At 37.2% G+C, this 16,127-nt stretch overlaps 1 protein-coding gene across 4 annotated transcripts in view; it reads right to left on the bottom strand.

Annotated features, from left to right (window-relative positions):
- The window catches only part of HY2 (phytochromobilin:ferredoxin oxidoreductase, chloroplast / phytochromobilin synthase (HY2)), a 47,254-nt gene extending 32,466 nt beyond the window's left edge, over window positions 1–14,788 (bottom strand). For 3 of the 4 annotated variants that reach the window (XM_088970276.1, XM_088970275.1, XM_088970277.1), the window contains exons 1-2: window positions 14,451–14,785; window positions 11,965–12,084 (exon numbers count right to left, since the gene is read on the bottom strand). In XM_088970276.1, the coding sequence (XP_088826402.1) occupies window positions 11,965–12,084; window positions 14,451–14,645 (315 nt within the window). In that variant the 5' untranslated portion in view covers window positions 14,646–14,785. Of the gene's footprint in view, window positions 1–11,964; window positions 12,085–14,450 lie in introns of all 4 variants that reach the window. The other variant, XM_088970274.1, reaches the window with a different exon arrangement.
- Between the last annotated feature and the right edge of the window lie 1,339 nt (window positions 14,789–16,127).

Here is a 16,127-nt window from a genome sequence, read left to right as displayed (position 1 = left end):
ATTGGTGGAAAGAAACAGAGTATTTGAGTTTCTTACGGGACTCAACCCTGAGTTTGACATTATTAGGCAAAATATCCTAGCCAAGGATGAGGTCACCCTAGCCCAGGCATATGCTATGGTAAGCGGTGAAGAGAGTAGGTGGCAGGTTCAATTATAGAGTCCACCTACAGAACACTTTGCACATACTGGAATAAAACCGAAGGGTTCGACTGAGAAGAAGGAGCTAATTTGTGAATACTACAAGAAACCAAGGCATACTAAAGACACTTGCCGGAAGCTTCATCCAGATCTTCTACCAAACAAGTTTAAGAATAACAACAGTTCTAAGAAGGTTGGTCAAATAGGAAAGCCTAAGATTGCAAATGTTGCCACAGTGCCCGAATGAGGGAATAAGGAAAGTGAAGAAAAGTCAGCCATGGAATAGTTGGCAACAATAATGGCAGAGGTCAAAAAATATGGAAGGTCATTGAATCACTTGGAAACCACTGTCTCTACATCCCACTCTTCAAGCAACACATCATCATCATCCGCATTTTCTCACTTAGGTATTCGTGCTTCTACAAATCATGCTTCTATTTCAGGTAATCATAAAATCCCTTGGATCAATGATTTCAGTGCATCAGACCATATGACCAGCTTGTCTAACCTTTTTTGTTCATATCATCTTCTTTTTGGTAAAGAGAAAATATCTCTTGCTGATGGGTCTCTTGCTCCCATCTCTGGCGAGGGGGATATTAAAACCTCTAACACCCTTGTTTTATCCTCTATCCTTCATGTCCCCACACTTAATACCAATCTTTTATTTGTTAGTAGCTTAAATAAATACATGAACTGTAGCATAACCTTTTTTCCTACCCATTGTGTTTTTCAAGACCTGAAATCTCAGAGGACGATTGGGAGTGGCCATGAGGTGAATGGAATGTACTTGTTGGGCGCACCAGATAGGAGTCTTGGACCACCTGATGGAGTAGCCTTGGAGTCGGTTGTGTTAGAGTCTGTTGACAGTCATGTTATGTCATTTTCAATTTGGTCATTTGCCTTTTTCTACTGAGTCATTTGTTTCCCAATATGTTTAAGGGAGTGTCTTTATCGGGTCTTCATTGTGAGTCGTGTGAACTTGCAAAGCATTGTAGACAGTCTTATTCAGTAAGCAATAAAAGATCTATTCCTCCTTTTCATATTGTGCACTCTGATGTGTGGGGGCCATATCATTTGCCTACTATCAAGTGATTTAAAAGCGCAAGGCACAAAAAAGGCGCAGGGGTCAATTTGCGCCTAAGATGTGAAGCATATTTTAAAAAAGGCGCAAGGGTCAAAAAAGGCACGCTCCTTTTTGAAGCAAGGCGCAAAAATATAAAAAAAATGCTAAAAAATCAAAAAATTCAAAAACATCCCAAAAATTCAATAAAAAATCAAAATAAAATATTAAACATAATATTACTAAAAAATATAAAGTTAAATTTTAAAATAATGTTTTAAAAAACCTATTACCTAAAATTAAAATGCATAAACATAAGATGTGAACCATATTCAAATGAGAATTTAAAAATAAAATCAAACAAATAAAACATTTTCAAGTATGTAAAACCTCTAATCTCTTTTTTCACTCAATTGTAGTACTTCACATAGAAAATATAGTGTGAAACATATTACACTCTTGATTCTACGAGCCACCTTTGTGCCACGCCCCTCGAGGCAAGCCCAAACAACCTGAAATGCACCTCGCCTGTGCGCCTAGGCGTGCCTTTTAAATCACTGCTACTATGGGGGGGTCACAAGTACTTTATCCTTTTTATTGATGATTACTTAAGTTACACTTGGATTTATCTCATGAAATCTAGGGATGAAGTACCGAATATTGTGCAAAAATTTTATGAATTTGTCCTTACCCAGTTTAACACCCAGATTAAAATATTCCGTTCTGATAATGCTAAGGAGTATTTTGAGAAGAACCTCTCATCCTACTTTGAAACTTTTGGGGTTATTCATCAAAGTTCTTGTTCCTACACCCCACAGCATAATGGAATGGCAAAAAGGAAGAACCGCCATGTGGTTGAGGTTGCTAGATCTCTCCTTTTTGCATACCATGTTCCTATTAAATTTTGGGGAGATGTTGTCCTTACTGTTACCTTTTTAATTAACCGTATGCCTTCCCGGGTTCTACGTTTCAAAACCCCCTTTAACCTTCTCTTTCCAGATGAGGATCTCTTCTATCTTCCTCTCCAAGTTTTTGGGTGCACTTGCTATGTTCGTATTCATAGCCATCAAAGGCACAAATTTGAACCTAAGGCACGTAAGTGTATTTTTCTGGGATATGCCTCCACACAGAAGGGATATTGCTATTTTGATCCGGTTAGTGGCACCCACTTTGTCTCTCGGGACGTCACATTTGCTGAGTCTACTCCTTTCTTTAGTACTTCTCCTGAGGGGGAGCAATCTGAAGAGCTTCTTGCTATGTCTCCAGCAATTCCTCTTCATGTTCCTTTTAATTCATCTGCTGAGTTATCATCTCCTCCCATTTTTTCTACCTCAAGTATTCTTGCTCCTCCTCCACCTCATCCTCCTATAATTCCCTCACATCCTATTCTCCAAAGGTGGTACCAAAGACACAGATTCAGGCATGGGCAAGTTGTTTCCACTCCTGCAGAAGAGCCTCTTGCTTCTCCCATCATTACTAAGGTAACAAGTCAGCCTTCCTCTGACCCATCTACATCCTTCCTAGACCTTGATCTTCCTATTGCCCTTTGCAATGGCAAGCAGAAGTGTACAACACATTGTATCTCTAAACACCTGTCTTATAGTCTTCTATCCCCTACCTATTACTCTTTTCTTGCTTCTATATCTTCCCATGTGATACCGAGGTTTGTACCAAAAGCTCTATCTAAACCTAAATGGAGGGATGCTATGATGGTTGAACTGGATGCTTTGCATAAGAACCATACCTGGGATATTGTGGATTTGCCAAAAGGGAAGGAACCAGTAGGTTGCAAATGGGTGTTTACCATTAAATATCATTTTGATGGCTCTATTGAGAGGTTTAAGGCTTGATTGGTTGCTAAAGGATACACTCAGATGTATGGTATTGATTACCTTGAGACCTTTGCTCCTGTGGCCAAAATGACCTCAGTCCATGTTTTGTTGTCTCTAGCTGCTACTTTTGATTGGCCTCTCCACCAGTTTGACGTTAAAAATGCCTTCTTGAATGGAGATCTACATGAAGAGGTATGTCTTTGCCTCCGGGAGTGTATGGAAAGGAAATGGAAGGGAAGGTGTGTAAACTGCAGAAATCCAGTTGTGGTCTCAAATAGTCTCCTCGGGTCTGGTTTGAGAGATTCAGGGCTGCTCTTGTCTCCTTTGGTTACACACAAACTCAATCTAACCATACCTTGTTTTTGAAAAGAAATAACTCTTTGGTGACTTTTCTGATTGTTTATGTTGATGACATTGTGGTCAAGGGTAATGACACCCAGGAGGTCGGTAAACTCAAAACGTTTCTTAACTCTAAATTTGAGATCAAGGATTTAGGATATCTCAGGTATTTCTTGGGAATTGAAGTTGCTAGATCTAAGGATGGTATCTTCATTTGTCAGCGCAAGTATGTTCTTGACCTCCTTGCAGAGACTAGTAAACTTGGTGCAAAACTGGCCTCCACCCCTATAGATCCCAATCATAAGCTTTCTGCTATTGATGGTGAACTTTTGTCTGATGGAGGAGTGTTTTAGAGACTGCTTGGGAAGTTGTTATATCTCTGCATAACTCAGCCGGATATTTCTTATGCAATTAGTGTTATTAGTCAGTTTATGCATTCTCCAAAAGATACGCATTTAGCTGTTGTAGAAAGAGTTTTGTGATATTTGAAAGGTATTCCGGGGAAAAGGTATTCTATTTTCCAAGCATGAACACATGAAGCTAGAAGCATACACTAATGCTGATTGGGATGGATGTATTGATGATAGGAGGTCCACCTCGGAATACTGTACTTTGGTGGTAGGGAACATTGCCTCATGGAGGAGTAAGAAACGGTCTGTAGTTGCCAGATCCTCTGCTGAAGCAGAGTATAGAGCAATGGCACATGGTGTGTTAGAATTGATGTGGTTGCGATCACTTTTAGAAGAATTGGGATTTGGGAGTTGACTATGAAAAGCCAATGATGCTCTACTGTGACAATCAATAGAATTTTCTTGACTTCCCAAGACTCTGCTCCATACAGCATTGTTGGTCTTGTAACTGTTTTATAGAATTTTCTAATTTGATAATAGATATTAAAATAATGCTTGTTTAAAGCATTATGGGTTTTGGGCTAATCCAAAAATCTTGCACCTGGGTTAAGTTTATGTGATGAGCTAAATTCTGAATTGGCTTGGTCTGGAGTGTTTAGCTGAAATTTGTCAAGTCCAAATATATTTTTCTCAAAGTAAATAAAAGATATTACAATGACTAGCCCAAAAATGTTATGCATCAAATTAAAGATGTCTACAGACATCAATCCAAAATCCAGACACACAAGTCTGGCTCTATTCTGTGATCCAGCAGGTTATGGGGATTCCAAAAGAGCAGAAGTTCTGCCCCTGATACAGGGTCTCAAGTTGGCTAAGTCCATCAGTCGTAGGAATATTGAGATTAAGGGAGATTCAAATGTCTTGATAGAGTTGCTGAAGAATGAAGAAATTGGAGCTTGGAAATTTAGATACATATTAAGGGAAATAAAAGCTTCAACCATTGATTTGAGAAGTGAGATTTTCAACCCACCATGGACCCAGGTGGTTGAACTGTTTGAACCATCACCTGGCATCAATTCCAGTCCAGGTAAATCCCAAACCCAAAACTTGGTCAAAATCCATTCGACATGGGCAGTTGAACTGTTGACCCACTTGACCCGATTATCATATCATGGATTACAAATACAATGTATAAAAACTTCTGGAGACCATAACTTTGCACTTGGTGGTCGGGTTGGGGTAATCTTTTGAGTAACTTTTCACTACCCATGCATTGCAAGGAGCTGAAGGCCTTAACCCACTATTTTTGCCAAAACAAGTGCCCACCTAGGGATTCAGAATGTGATTCTTTCATTATCCTTTTGGAGAATCTGGATTCAGTTTTTATTGATAACTCGGTAGAGGACACCAGGGTGTGGTCCATTTCCTCGGATGGCTCTTTCACTTGTGTGTCTTTCTTCATAACCTTTTACAACCAAACTTGGGAGGGAATAATTTCCCAGTGAAAGAAATTTGGAGCAAGCCTATTCCTCCTAAAGTTCAAGCCCTCTGTTGGTCAGTCTTTCTTGAAAAGAACAACACCTGTGATGTGTCGTAGAAAAGAAGGCCAAATAAAAGCCTTTCCCCTCGTATGTGCTTCCTCTACGAGCTTACTTCGCTCGCTCACCTCCGCTTCGACAAGACCCCCCTTTCAACTAATGTTATGCATCTTTACTCTTCCTAATATAAAAGATTTTTATTAAAAATAAAGAAAAAATGAGATCCCCCCTTCCTCTTCATCCTCCTCCCCTTCCTCCGCCTAACCCCCCTCCTCTTAAGGAGGCTTACGCCTCCTTGCGTCCAGGAGCTTATGCCTCTTGCGTTCTGAACTACGCCTCACGCCTCTAGGTAGTGGAACGCTCCGCGTCATGCCTCCGCATTTCAAAACATTGTTAGGGAGTTATTGGGCCTTAGGCCCATTAGTTTATGTTTTAAGTTAAGAGTGTTTTTAAGTTCTCACAAGTAGTCGAATTACTAAGGGCATACTTGTCTTTGTATTCTCTTTTATTTATGAGTATATAATCTAATGAAAGGGGTGGCCATACCTAATTCTGAGCTTCTTCCATTCTCTTCTATCTCTCATCTCTCTCTTTCTTAGCTAAAACCGTTTCTCCTCTTTCTTTTCTTCTTTCTTTTACAGTTTTTTATATCAAAACAGGTTATCCAAACCTTTCTACTATTTCCTCTTCGGGTGATGTCTTATCACCTTCCTATTGTATTTCTTTTTTTTTTGTTTAATGAATTTTATTTTACTCTTCAAAAAAAAATATCAATTAAGGAATCAGGTGATTAGTACAAAGTAGGGAGACAGACCTCTAGCAATACACTTTTCTACACTGAAGTCTTTGTGGCAGGAGATAGATCACTTAGAGATACTTGAGTGTGAAAGCACAAAAGATGCAATGACTTATCAAAAGTTGGTTGAAAAGAATAAAGTGTTTGAACTTTTGATTGGCCTCAATCTAGGATATGGCATTGCTAGATAGCATATACTATTTTGTGATAGTGTTCCTCTCTCTCAGGCATATGCCTTTGTGTCTGAAGAGGAGAATATGAGGATTGTGATGATAAGACATCCTTCTATTGAGACTTCAGCTATGGTTAGTGTCACTAAGCCAAGACCTGGTGGGAGTGGTGAGAACAAGAAAGAGGATAAGAAGAACCTATCTTGTGACCATTACAAGAAACCCAAGCATACCCAAGATACTTGTTGGAAGCTCCATCCTCATCTTATTCCAGCCCAACTCAAAAACAAGAAGGGGAATGCAAATATGGCAATGAAAGATGAACCTTTAGGGCCTATTTCTATTGCTTCCTTCTAGTCTATTGTGGTAGCTACAATTAGAGACAAGTTGGAGAAATGTGGGAACTATCTTAGTCAAAGGGATATAGGTAGTTCATAATTTCATATGCACTGCCAATCATGTTTCCACTTTAGGTAAGGGGGGACCTCCCTAAATTATAGACTCAGGAGCCTCGAGATATGTAACTAGTCTTTCCATTCTTTTTTCTTCCTACCAGTTGTGTCCTAATAAAGATAAATTTTATATTGTTGATGACTCCCATACCCCTATAGCAAGAAAAGGCACTATTAGGTTGTCTCATTACCATTACTTTACCATCTGTCTTGCATGTTTTAAAATTGTATACTAATCTTTTATCAATTAGTAGTTTGACCAAGTCCTTGAATTGTTCAATAATCTTTCTCCTAATCCTTGTGTTTTCCAAGATCTAGGATCAAAGAGGACAATTGGGAATGGTCATGAGGTGAATGGAACCTTCCTTATGGATGTACCTCCAAGTCATCAATCATCATGTGAGAAATAGTAGTGTTGAGCCAAAGTCTATAGGTTAAATTTTATTATGGCATAACCGGTTAGGGCATGTGTTTTGATTCTTTGTGTTTTGTGTTTCCCAAGCTGTTTGAGTTTATGAAGATATCTAGTCTAGAGTGTGAGAGTTGTCAGCTTACAAAACATTGCATACATTCTTTTTCTCCAAGTAATACAATAAGTTGTTCACCTTTTTTGTCTGTGGATGATTATTGTTATTCTTGGATTTATTTGATGCATTTTCATGATGAGGTACCTACCTTGGTTCAGAGTTTTCATCATATGGTTCTCACACAATTTGAAGTGGAAAATAAAATTTTCAAATTAGATAATGATGCTAGGGAATATTTCGAAAAGGACCTAGAATCCTATTTGTTGGAGCATGGGGTGATTCGTCAGAGCAATTGTACCTATACACCAAAACAAAATGGTGTAGCCAAGAGGAAAAATAAGCATATTGTTGAGGTGAAATGAAGTCTTATGTTCTATGCTTCAGTTCTTATTTGTTTTGGGGGGAATGTTGTTTCCACTATTCTTTTCTTGGTCAATAGGATGCCATCACGTGTCCTTGACTTTAAGACCCCGTTTAGTCTTCTTTTTCTTGAGGGGGGAGATCTTTTATATTCCTTTGTGGGTATTTGGGTGTACCTGTTTTGTCCATATTCTTGCTTGTCATCGTATGAAATTTGATCCCAAAGACAAGAAATGTGTTTTCCTTGGGTATGCTCAAAACCAAAATGGGTATTATTGTTATGACCCAGCGCCAAGGAATTGATACGTCATTATGGATGTTACTTTCTTTGAGTCCACTCCTTTCTTTCCATGTGTTTCTTCTCAGGGGGAGTGTTTCGGGGGGTGAGAATGAGCATCCTATTCCAGATCCACTTCCTGCTCCTGCTAAGTTACTTGTACCTTCACCTGTTTCCTTGCCTCAACCACTACATGCTACATCGCAGTTTTTCAGACAATGGCGTAGGAGGGTTGATTTTGATGCACCTGCAGAAGAGCCCACATCACTTCCAATTGCTCCATCTGAGATCTCAAGTTCTCCAAACATTAACATAAGTATGCCTCTTGTTCTACCTCTTGCACCTACTACCAATGATCCACCTTCTACACCTAGTACCAACAATGATATTCCTATTGCACTCTGCAAAGGGAAGATAAAGTGTACCTCTTCTACAGCTCATTGCATCTCACATTATCTCTCTTATAGTGTTTCATCTCCTTCATATCGAGCTTTCATGTCTTCCCTTGATTCTATGTCTATACCCAAGAATGTTAGCAAGACTCTATCTAAAACTAAATAAAAGGCAGCCATGCAAGCGGAAATGGAAGCTTTAATTAAAAATCAGATTTGGGAGATAGCTGAGTTTCCTACTAATAAGGAAACTATATGGTGCATATGGGTCTTTACAATGAAACATAAAGCTAATGGCAATATAGAAAATATAAGGCAAGATTGGTTGCAAAGGGGTACACACAGACTTATGGAGTGGATTACCTAGAGAATTTTGCTAATATGACAAAGATGAGTTCAATTCGAGTTCTTCTCTCTCTAGATACAAATTATTCTTGGATCTATTAAGGAGGTTTCTACAGTGGTGTTGACAAAGGAAAAGTGTGCAAGCTAAAGAAATCATTGTATGGATTAAAGCAATCACCTAGGGCTTGGTTTGATAGGTTCGGGGGAGCTCTAGTTCAGTTTGGGTACGCTTAGACATAGTCTGACCATGCACTCTTTGTGAAGAGTAGAGAGTCTCTCCTGACTATGTTGATAGCATATGTGGATGATATTGTGGTCATTGCAATGGTTTGGAAGAGATAGACATTCGGAAGAAATCTTTGCAACAGGAATTTGAAATCAAGAACCTCGGGGAGCTCAAGTATTTTCTAGGCATAAAAGTAGCCAAATATAAACATATGGTTTAAATGTCTCTAATTTCCCTAATATTTCCATAGCATATTTCCATTTCCATGGGTAGCAACACGAAATTGTATTGTAATCGACATTTCCCCAATGAACACTACCAATACTATGTGGAGTCCGAGAGATAGTATTATACACTACCAATACTATGTGGAGTCCGAGAGATAGTATTATAACATAAGTTGGGGACAATATAGTAGGTAATGTGAACTAACAATTCTATTGTCTGCCTAACTTACATGATTACCACTTTGGGCTAGCTCAATATTCATTGCATGAAGTTAAATATTGGTTTTTTGTTTGTGTAATAGATTATTTGGTTGATCTATTACAACCATTTACATTTTCTATGAGTTAAAATTTTGCTTTAACTCATTCTATCATGAAGCTCTAAATCTTAAGGTTTACAAGGCAACTTTAGAATGTATTCCTTTGTCTATAACCTTGGTTTTTTAGCTTTGTTTAATGATTTGAAACGGGATAGTAATTTAAAAAGGTGTGCCTATGCTTCTTTTATCATTAAATAAAATATCATTCTATATTTTGCATATTTTACAATGTTTCCACCATGTCTACAATTTTTACAATATTTCCATTCGATATTTTCGACATTTCCGATATGTTTCTTATATTTGGATGACCGACATTTCCACCGACATCGACATTTTAAACCTGAGTATCTATATTTCACAATGGAAGTATGTGTTGGATAAGTTACAAGAGAAAGGGAAGCTTGGAACTAAACCAATAGATACACCAATTGATCAGAATCATAGAATTAATGCATCAGATGGTGAGCTGGTCAAGGACATAGGAAGATATCAGAGATTAGTGGATCGATTGTTATACTTATGCATTGACTCATCCAGATATCTCCTATGCAGTTAGTGTGGTGAGCCAATACATGCATGCTCCCAAAACATCACATTGGGCAGCCATTAATGAGATTCTTTCCTATATAAAGAAGCATCCTGGATGAGGCATATTGTTTGCAAATCATGGGCATATGAAACTAGAGGCCTATATAGATGCAGATTGGGCAAGATGCTTGGATGATAGAAGATCTATTTCAGGCTTTTGCACCTTTGTTGGGGGCTAATATGGTTTCTTGGAAAAGCAAAAAACAACCCGTGGTGACCAAATCAAGTGCAAAAGTGGAAATATAGGTCCATGGCCTATGGTATCTCAGAGTTATTGTGACTTCTTAATCTCTACTAGAGGAACTTGGTATTGTAGTAGAGTACCCTATGATGTTACGTTGTGATAACCAGGCTGCTATTAATATAGCCCATAATCCTATCCAAAATGATAGGAGAAAGCATATTGAGGTGGGCAAGCACTTTATTAGGGAAAGAGTCACCTAAGGAGAAGTATGCTTGCCATACGTTTCATCTAAGTTGCAATTAGCTGATGTCTTACCAAGGAAACCATTGGAAACAAGATTGGGCATGATCTAAGCAACTTGAGGGGGAGCGTTGACAATTTATGTTTCTTGTTATGTTATTATTATTATTATTATTATTATTTTGAGGGGGAGCTTTGACAATTTATGTTTCTTGTTATGTTATTTTATTATTATAATTATTATTATCTATTATTGGGCCTAGCTGCAGCCCATTTTTTTCATTGTTTATAGTGGCTCTAGTTATAGGCACCTTAGTGGGGGCATTATTGTCCTTGTACACAGCTTTAGATTTTAATATAAATACTAGTGAGTGGGGCGGCCAGAATATTTTTTGGCACCCCTTTCTTCTCCCATCATCTTCTTTCTTCTTTCTCTTCTTCTCCAAGAACTTTCTGCTCCTTTTTTTCACTTTCTTCTCTTATTTTGTCCTTATTTCTATCTTCTACTGAGACCAGAGAAAGGATAACATTCTGTACAAGGCAAACAATCAAATAAACAAGATGAACAGTTCCCAGATCTCCTAAAGAGACTAAGGCTACATTGTAGTTGTTCCAGCATCCAACTTCTGGCTGGCTGCAGAAGTACAAAATGGCATCAGAAGCTATTAGCTTCTGAGCAGACCCATAGTTTTCCCTCAAAGTTGTTCCCTGATATTGCAGAAACCAGTTTTATTTTTATTATAAAACATCCAATAATCTCAGGAAAAAAGGTTTTCTCCCAGAATCCACAGGAGGGCTTGCCAGGAAAAACCCAAGCATGGCATAAATCAAACTAAATCTCTACTCACATTATCATCTCTTCTCATTGAAATTCTTTTATCTTGAAAAGTGACCTTTGAAATCTGTGACTCTCTTGAATTTACATGGCTGTGAGAAGGCTCTAAAACGGGAATGACCTTCCTCATGAAAGGATCAATTCCAATATTGAGGATCAAATTATCATGAGAGAGAGAGAGAGAGAGACTTTCAGAACTATGACCTGAATGATAACAATATACCACATGCCAAAAAGTGTGAAACTCTAAACTAAAATAAGGGAAACTTGCTTGACTGATCTCATAAAAGCACATTTGAAACATAGAAGATATCAGTAGGAAACTGTGATCTATAATTTTAGATGTCCATGTATTTTGGAAAAGTTTCAACTATGCTTAAGTCATGGAGAAGAGGGTTAATATATAGAATCAAGTTAAGGACATAGCCAAGACTTGTGAAACTCTAGACTGGAATAAAGGAAATTTGCTTGAATGATCTCATAAAAGCACATTTCAAACACAGAAGATATCAGTAGGAAACTGTGATCTATAATTTTAGATGTCCATGTATTTGGGAAAAGTTTCAACTATGCTGAAGTCCTGGAGAAGAGGGTTAATATATAGAATCAAGTTAAGGACATACTCACAAAATCTAGATTGTAATTAAGTGACAAAATGTTACACCTGCTAGTCATAAAAAGACTCCTTGACAATAGTAATGTTTGAAAATTCAGCTTCAAAAATAGCATAAAACTACAAAAAATTATTCTATCAAAGACTAATACCTGCATTGTTTCACTCTCTTCAATACTAAGACTGCGAAGGAGTCTGATCTTGGGAGCTTGAAAAGCTAGCATCTGTAGCTCTGTTTTTCCATCCATGGCCTTCATGGAATTGAATTTCTCCTGACGAAAAAAAAAATGTTTTCATTCAAATATTATAAGATCACAATCACAAAACCTCATACCAGAACAAGTGATTTAAATTGAATTTCACAATGAAGTTGCCAACTTGATATCCATTTCTTTTGGTATTTGTAAATAAATAAGAAATAAAGTTTTATATGCCAGAGGAATATAAAGCATGCTCCCTATGAAGCCTCAAAGTTCACAAAGTTCAAACTTCATATATCTAATATAGGGTAACATCTGAAACAGCTGGAAAGATATCTAATTTGAACCCTAATCGTGTGGCTAATCCAGATCACTCATCAGATAGGGAACCCTCTCTCTGTATTGGCCATGTATTGAATACTCAAGTCCAATCAATCCTATTCTATCCTTGGAATGGAAGTTCAATTAATAACAGCTCTCAATTATTTTCATTTTTTAATTTACAAGTTGCCAATATAAGTTAGAATCTTTTGTGCCAAATTTTTTTCCACGAATCTAGGATGAGGAGAGAAAATTAAGGAACGTCCCTTGATTCCAAACAAACTTGCCACATAGAAGTTTCTTGCATCATTAAGACTCCTTAACAACCCAACTAGAAAACCTGCTCAAATATATAGACTATCCCACATTTGAAGATCAATATTACAAATTCCCAGTTCATTAAATGGGAAAAATGAGCCATTCATCAAATATCAGCAAAAAATAAGGATCAACACTTTCCAAAGTTTAACATGGCTAATGCATCCAAACCCTTGAGTTCAGTTGTACAAGTCAATGAAACTCAACACCAAACAAAAGTCAACCAATCAGTGTATGTAGCACAAAACAGATAATATGCACATTATGTTGGAACCCTAAGGCGCTAAGACTTCCATACAATTGTATCACTGTTTAAATAAAAGGTCAAATATAGCAATATATTAACAAAACCATACTTTTACCTATCAAAAAGTGCATAATAGACTTAATAGTATTCTAATAAACAAACATGTGTACTTAGTATAGGTACAGATACAAATGCAAAAGCTGATATGGGTAGTAGAAATGACTCTATTTATTGAAACGTATGGTGTGCAAATACCAAAATGGAGGGGTATACTAAACAGAAGCACAAAATGGCCTCTTCATCCAGCTTTCTGACTCCACTGATTATTCTGTTTTTATCTTTTTCAATGTGAGCAGTGTTACAAGATGAGAAAACAAGGACTTACAAACACATCAATAGAAAAGAATAAACTATTACAGTAATCCATCCTTTTAATTCCAACCTTATATACCTATGAAAAAAGGTTTAAAAGTTTATATTATTACTTAATAAAATAGCTGTTCATTATGTCAAATAATCAAGGAAAAAGGAAGATCTGGGTCCCTCAAGAACCCATGAAGTGTCAGATTAAACATGCATCCAACATAGACACTTCATCCATTTAGGAGAATCCATGCAACACTGAATATGAGTATCTTGTCTAATACCTTCTCAAAGTAACTTGTTTACTACATAAAACTAATTTCTAATATTTATAAATATTATTAACTGTTGGGAGTCAAGAAAATAGAAAATAATACAATAACAGACAAGAAGTTGCACCTTAGAAGTGTCTATGCAGAAATGGTATTGATTAATCCCATTGCTATCAAATCACATTTATCTGGGCAAGCTAAGCATGTTGAAGTATATTCATCTCTATGTCATAAAAAATCCAAAAAACAAAGATTCATATCTAGGTCATTACCAGCTAGTAGGGGCCATTGCTTGGTGTTATGGTAAAATCTCAAGTTGACAAGCGTGAGAATGCATGTTCAAGTCTAAGCAGCCACTTTGTTGAACAGGAAAAGCATGTGCACAAACTGATTATAACAAAATAAGAAAATGATAAGAATAAATCAGGAATGAAACAAAGAAAGTTATGGGGCACTAACGGGAACAGATATAAAATAGTTCCAAAGGATATTGAAGCCAGAAAAGTCTAACAAATAGTAAGTACTCCAACCCAGACAATATAAAAAGCTAGGCCATGAATTCACTCTCTGATTAACATTTGCTTGGTTCTCATATCCAGCTCGCTATGGCTCATGGAGTGTAGCTTGTAGAGTTTTGTTAGACTATATGAAATCAATTAAGCTATGAACTCACTCTCTGATTAAGATTGAAGCTGCTGGAAATGATGGAAATTCATGCATTTAATAATATAAGTTGTAACCCATTAATGCAATTGAATTGAGATGCAACAAAAAAAAAATACCGAAATTAAATCCCAACTGAATTCCTTAGAAGACTATCCGGATGCACCTATTTGGGTGCAGAATTCATACTAAAATCTTCAATCTTTCTCTGAGAAAAAAAAAATCACATGGAGAGAAGTGAAGACCCGAGTTACCTGTAAAGGCAAAGGAACCAAATGGGTTCGTCGTTTTGTTTCTTCCAAAGCGAAGCCAACAAACTTCTGGTAAGAGAACGCAGAGACTTCCACATAAGGTCTTCTCTTCAACTGAGGTTTTATATTCCACCCGAAGTTCAAAAACCTCTGCAACGAAGATTCCTTTACCGGGCTCCGACAGAGAGTGAAACCCATGATGCCCTCTATAGTATTCTGCTTCAAGAACTCTGTTGGGTTTTGTCGTTCATTCTTTCTTCTTTCTACAAGGCGACCAAGGAACCAGTCACCCAAGGTCCCAAGGCCCAAGCATCTGTTTTGCTCGGAGCTCCACAAACTTGGAAGCTCGTTGGAATAACAACCGTTCATATTTAGCCATTGGCCCAAAGTTCATGGGCCGGGCTTGGACTTGGCTTTTACCAAAATTTTAATGGAGCCCCGCCCGAGCCCAATACAGTGTAAGTCAGGCCTGAAATCCGACTCCTAAACAGGTCTTAATGGGTGTTATTTTAATATTTTAATGTTCTTTAATTAATAATTAGTGGTGAACCGTGCGTGCGATGGAGGGGATGGATGTTGTATTTCAAGTTTTCTACTTAGAATAGTAGAAAATTTGTTCCTTCTTTTTAGTTATTGATTTTCAAATTTTCCTTTTTATCAAGTAAAAGTAAAATAATGGAAAATGATAATTATATTAATCATTTTAGTAATTTGTTATAAACATATAATTTAATAATTTAGATTAATTATATTAATAAATTTTAACAAAGATAATAAGTTATTGTTAATTACATAATAAAAAAATTATATTTTTCATTTTATATGTTATTTTTGTATTTTATTAATGATTAAAAAATTATAATTAAATTAATCTATAAATTAACTTTTTAGTCATAATTAAATTAAAACCTCACTCTTAAAAATGTCTATCCACTCACAAAAAAGTGACGAGTCAAGTTAGTTACCTCCATGAGCTTCAGAACTTCCTTATAAGGCACATCTCTAGTGCCAAGTAGGTTAAAATGACCATCTCTCTACAATATTCTGCAAGGAGGACACATTGAGAGATCTCGGCATCCCTAATCCTATTGCTCAACCTCACCTTCTACTCCAGAAAAAAGGATGGAGTAGTCATGGTAGGAGCATACATGACAACTAACCTCCTTGCCCACCTCAGTGGTAGCAGTAGTCAAAGTCCTAGTATATGTGTGCTCAATCTACTCTACAAAGACCTCCTTGTCCACCTCTGCCATAACCAAATCGGTAGAGTAGATAACGACCCTTGCACATTTGGTAGGGTGAGCTGAAGTCTCTCCCTCTATAAGGGTACTAGATGCCCTCACTCTCTTTTTCTTCCTCATTGTGGAAAGCATCATTCTTGGATTGGTATGCACCATGTTGGAATTTGTAGCAAGAAAACTGAAATGAGGTCAATGCCAATTGAATACAAAAGCAAGTACAAGGCATAAGGCAAAAGCTTACTACTTGGCCGAGCTGAGATCAAGTCCATAAATGCCAAGATAGCTTCAGTCAGAAATGAGGTTACCTTAAGCTTCAATAACGCGAGTCACCTCACCAGCCGATTCTTCAATCGACAGTGCTTCAGGAAACGATAATATGTTGGGAACTGTTTTTCCATAAAAATAATGCGCCAAGCCACGCCTTGGAAATTAAGAAGGC

The sequence above is a fragment of the Nelumbo lutea genome, chromosome 2, assembly GCF_056320005.1.
Source record: "Nelumbo lutea isolate HS-2025 chromosome 2, American lotus-T2T, whole genome shotgun sequence".
Taxonomy (NCBI): domain Eukaryota; kingdom Viridiplantae; phylum Streptophyta; class Magnoliopsida; order Proteales; family Nelumbonaceae; genus Nelumbo; species Nelumbo lutea.
The sequence above is the reverse complement of the archived record's forward strand: the minus strand, read 5'-3'. Positions and strand labels throughout refer to the sequence as shown.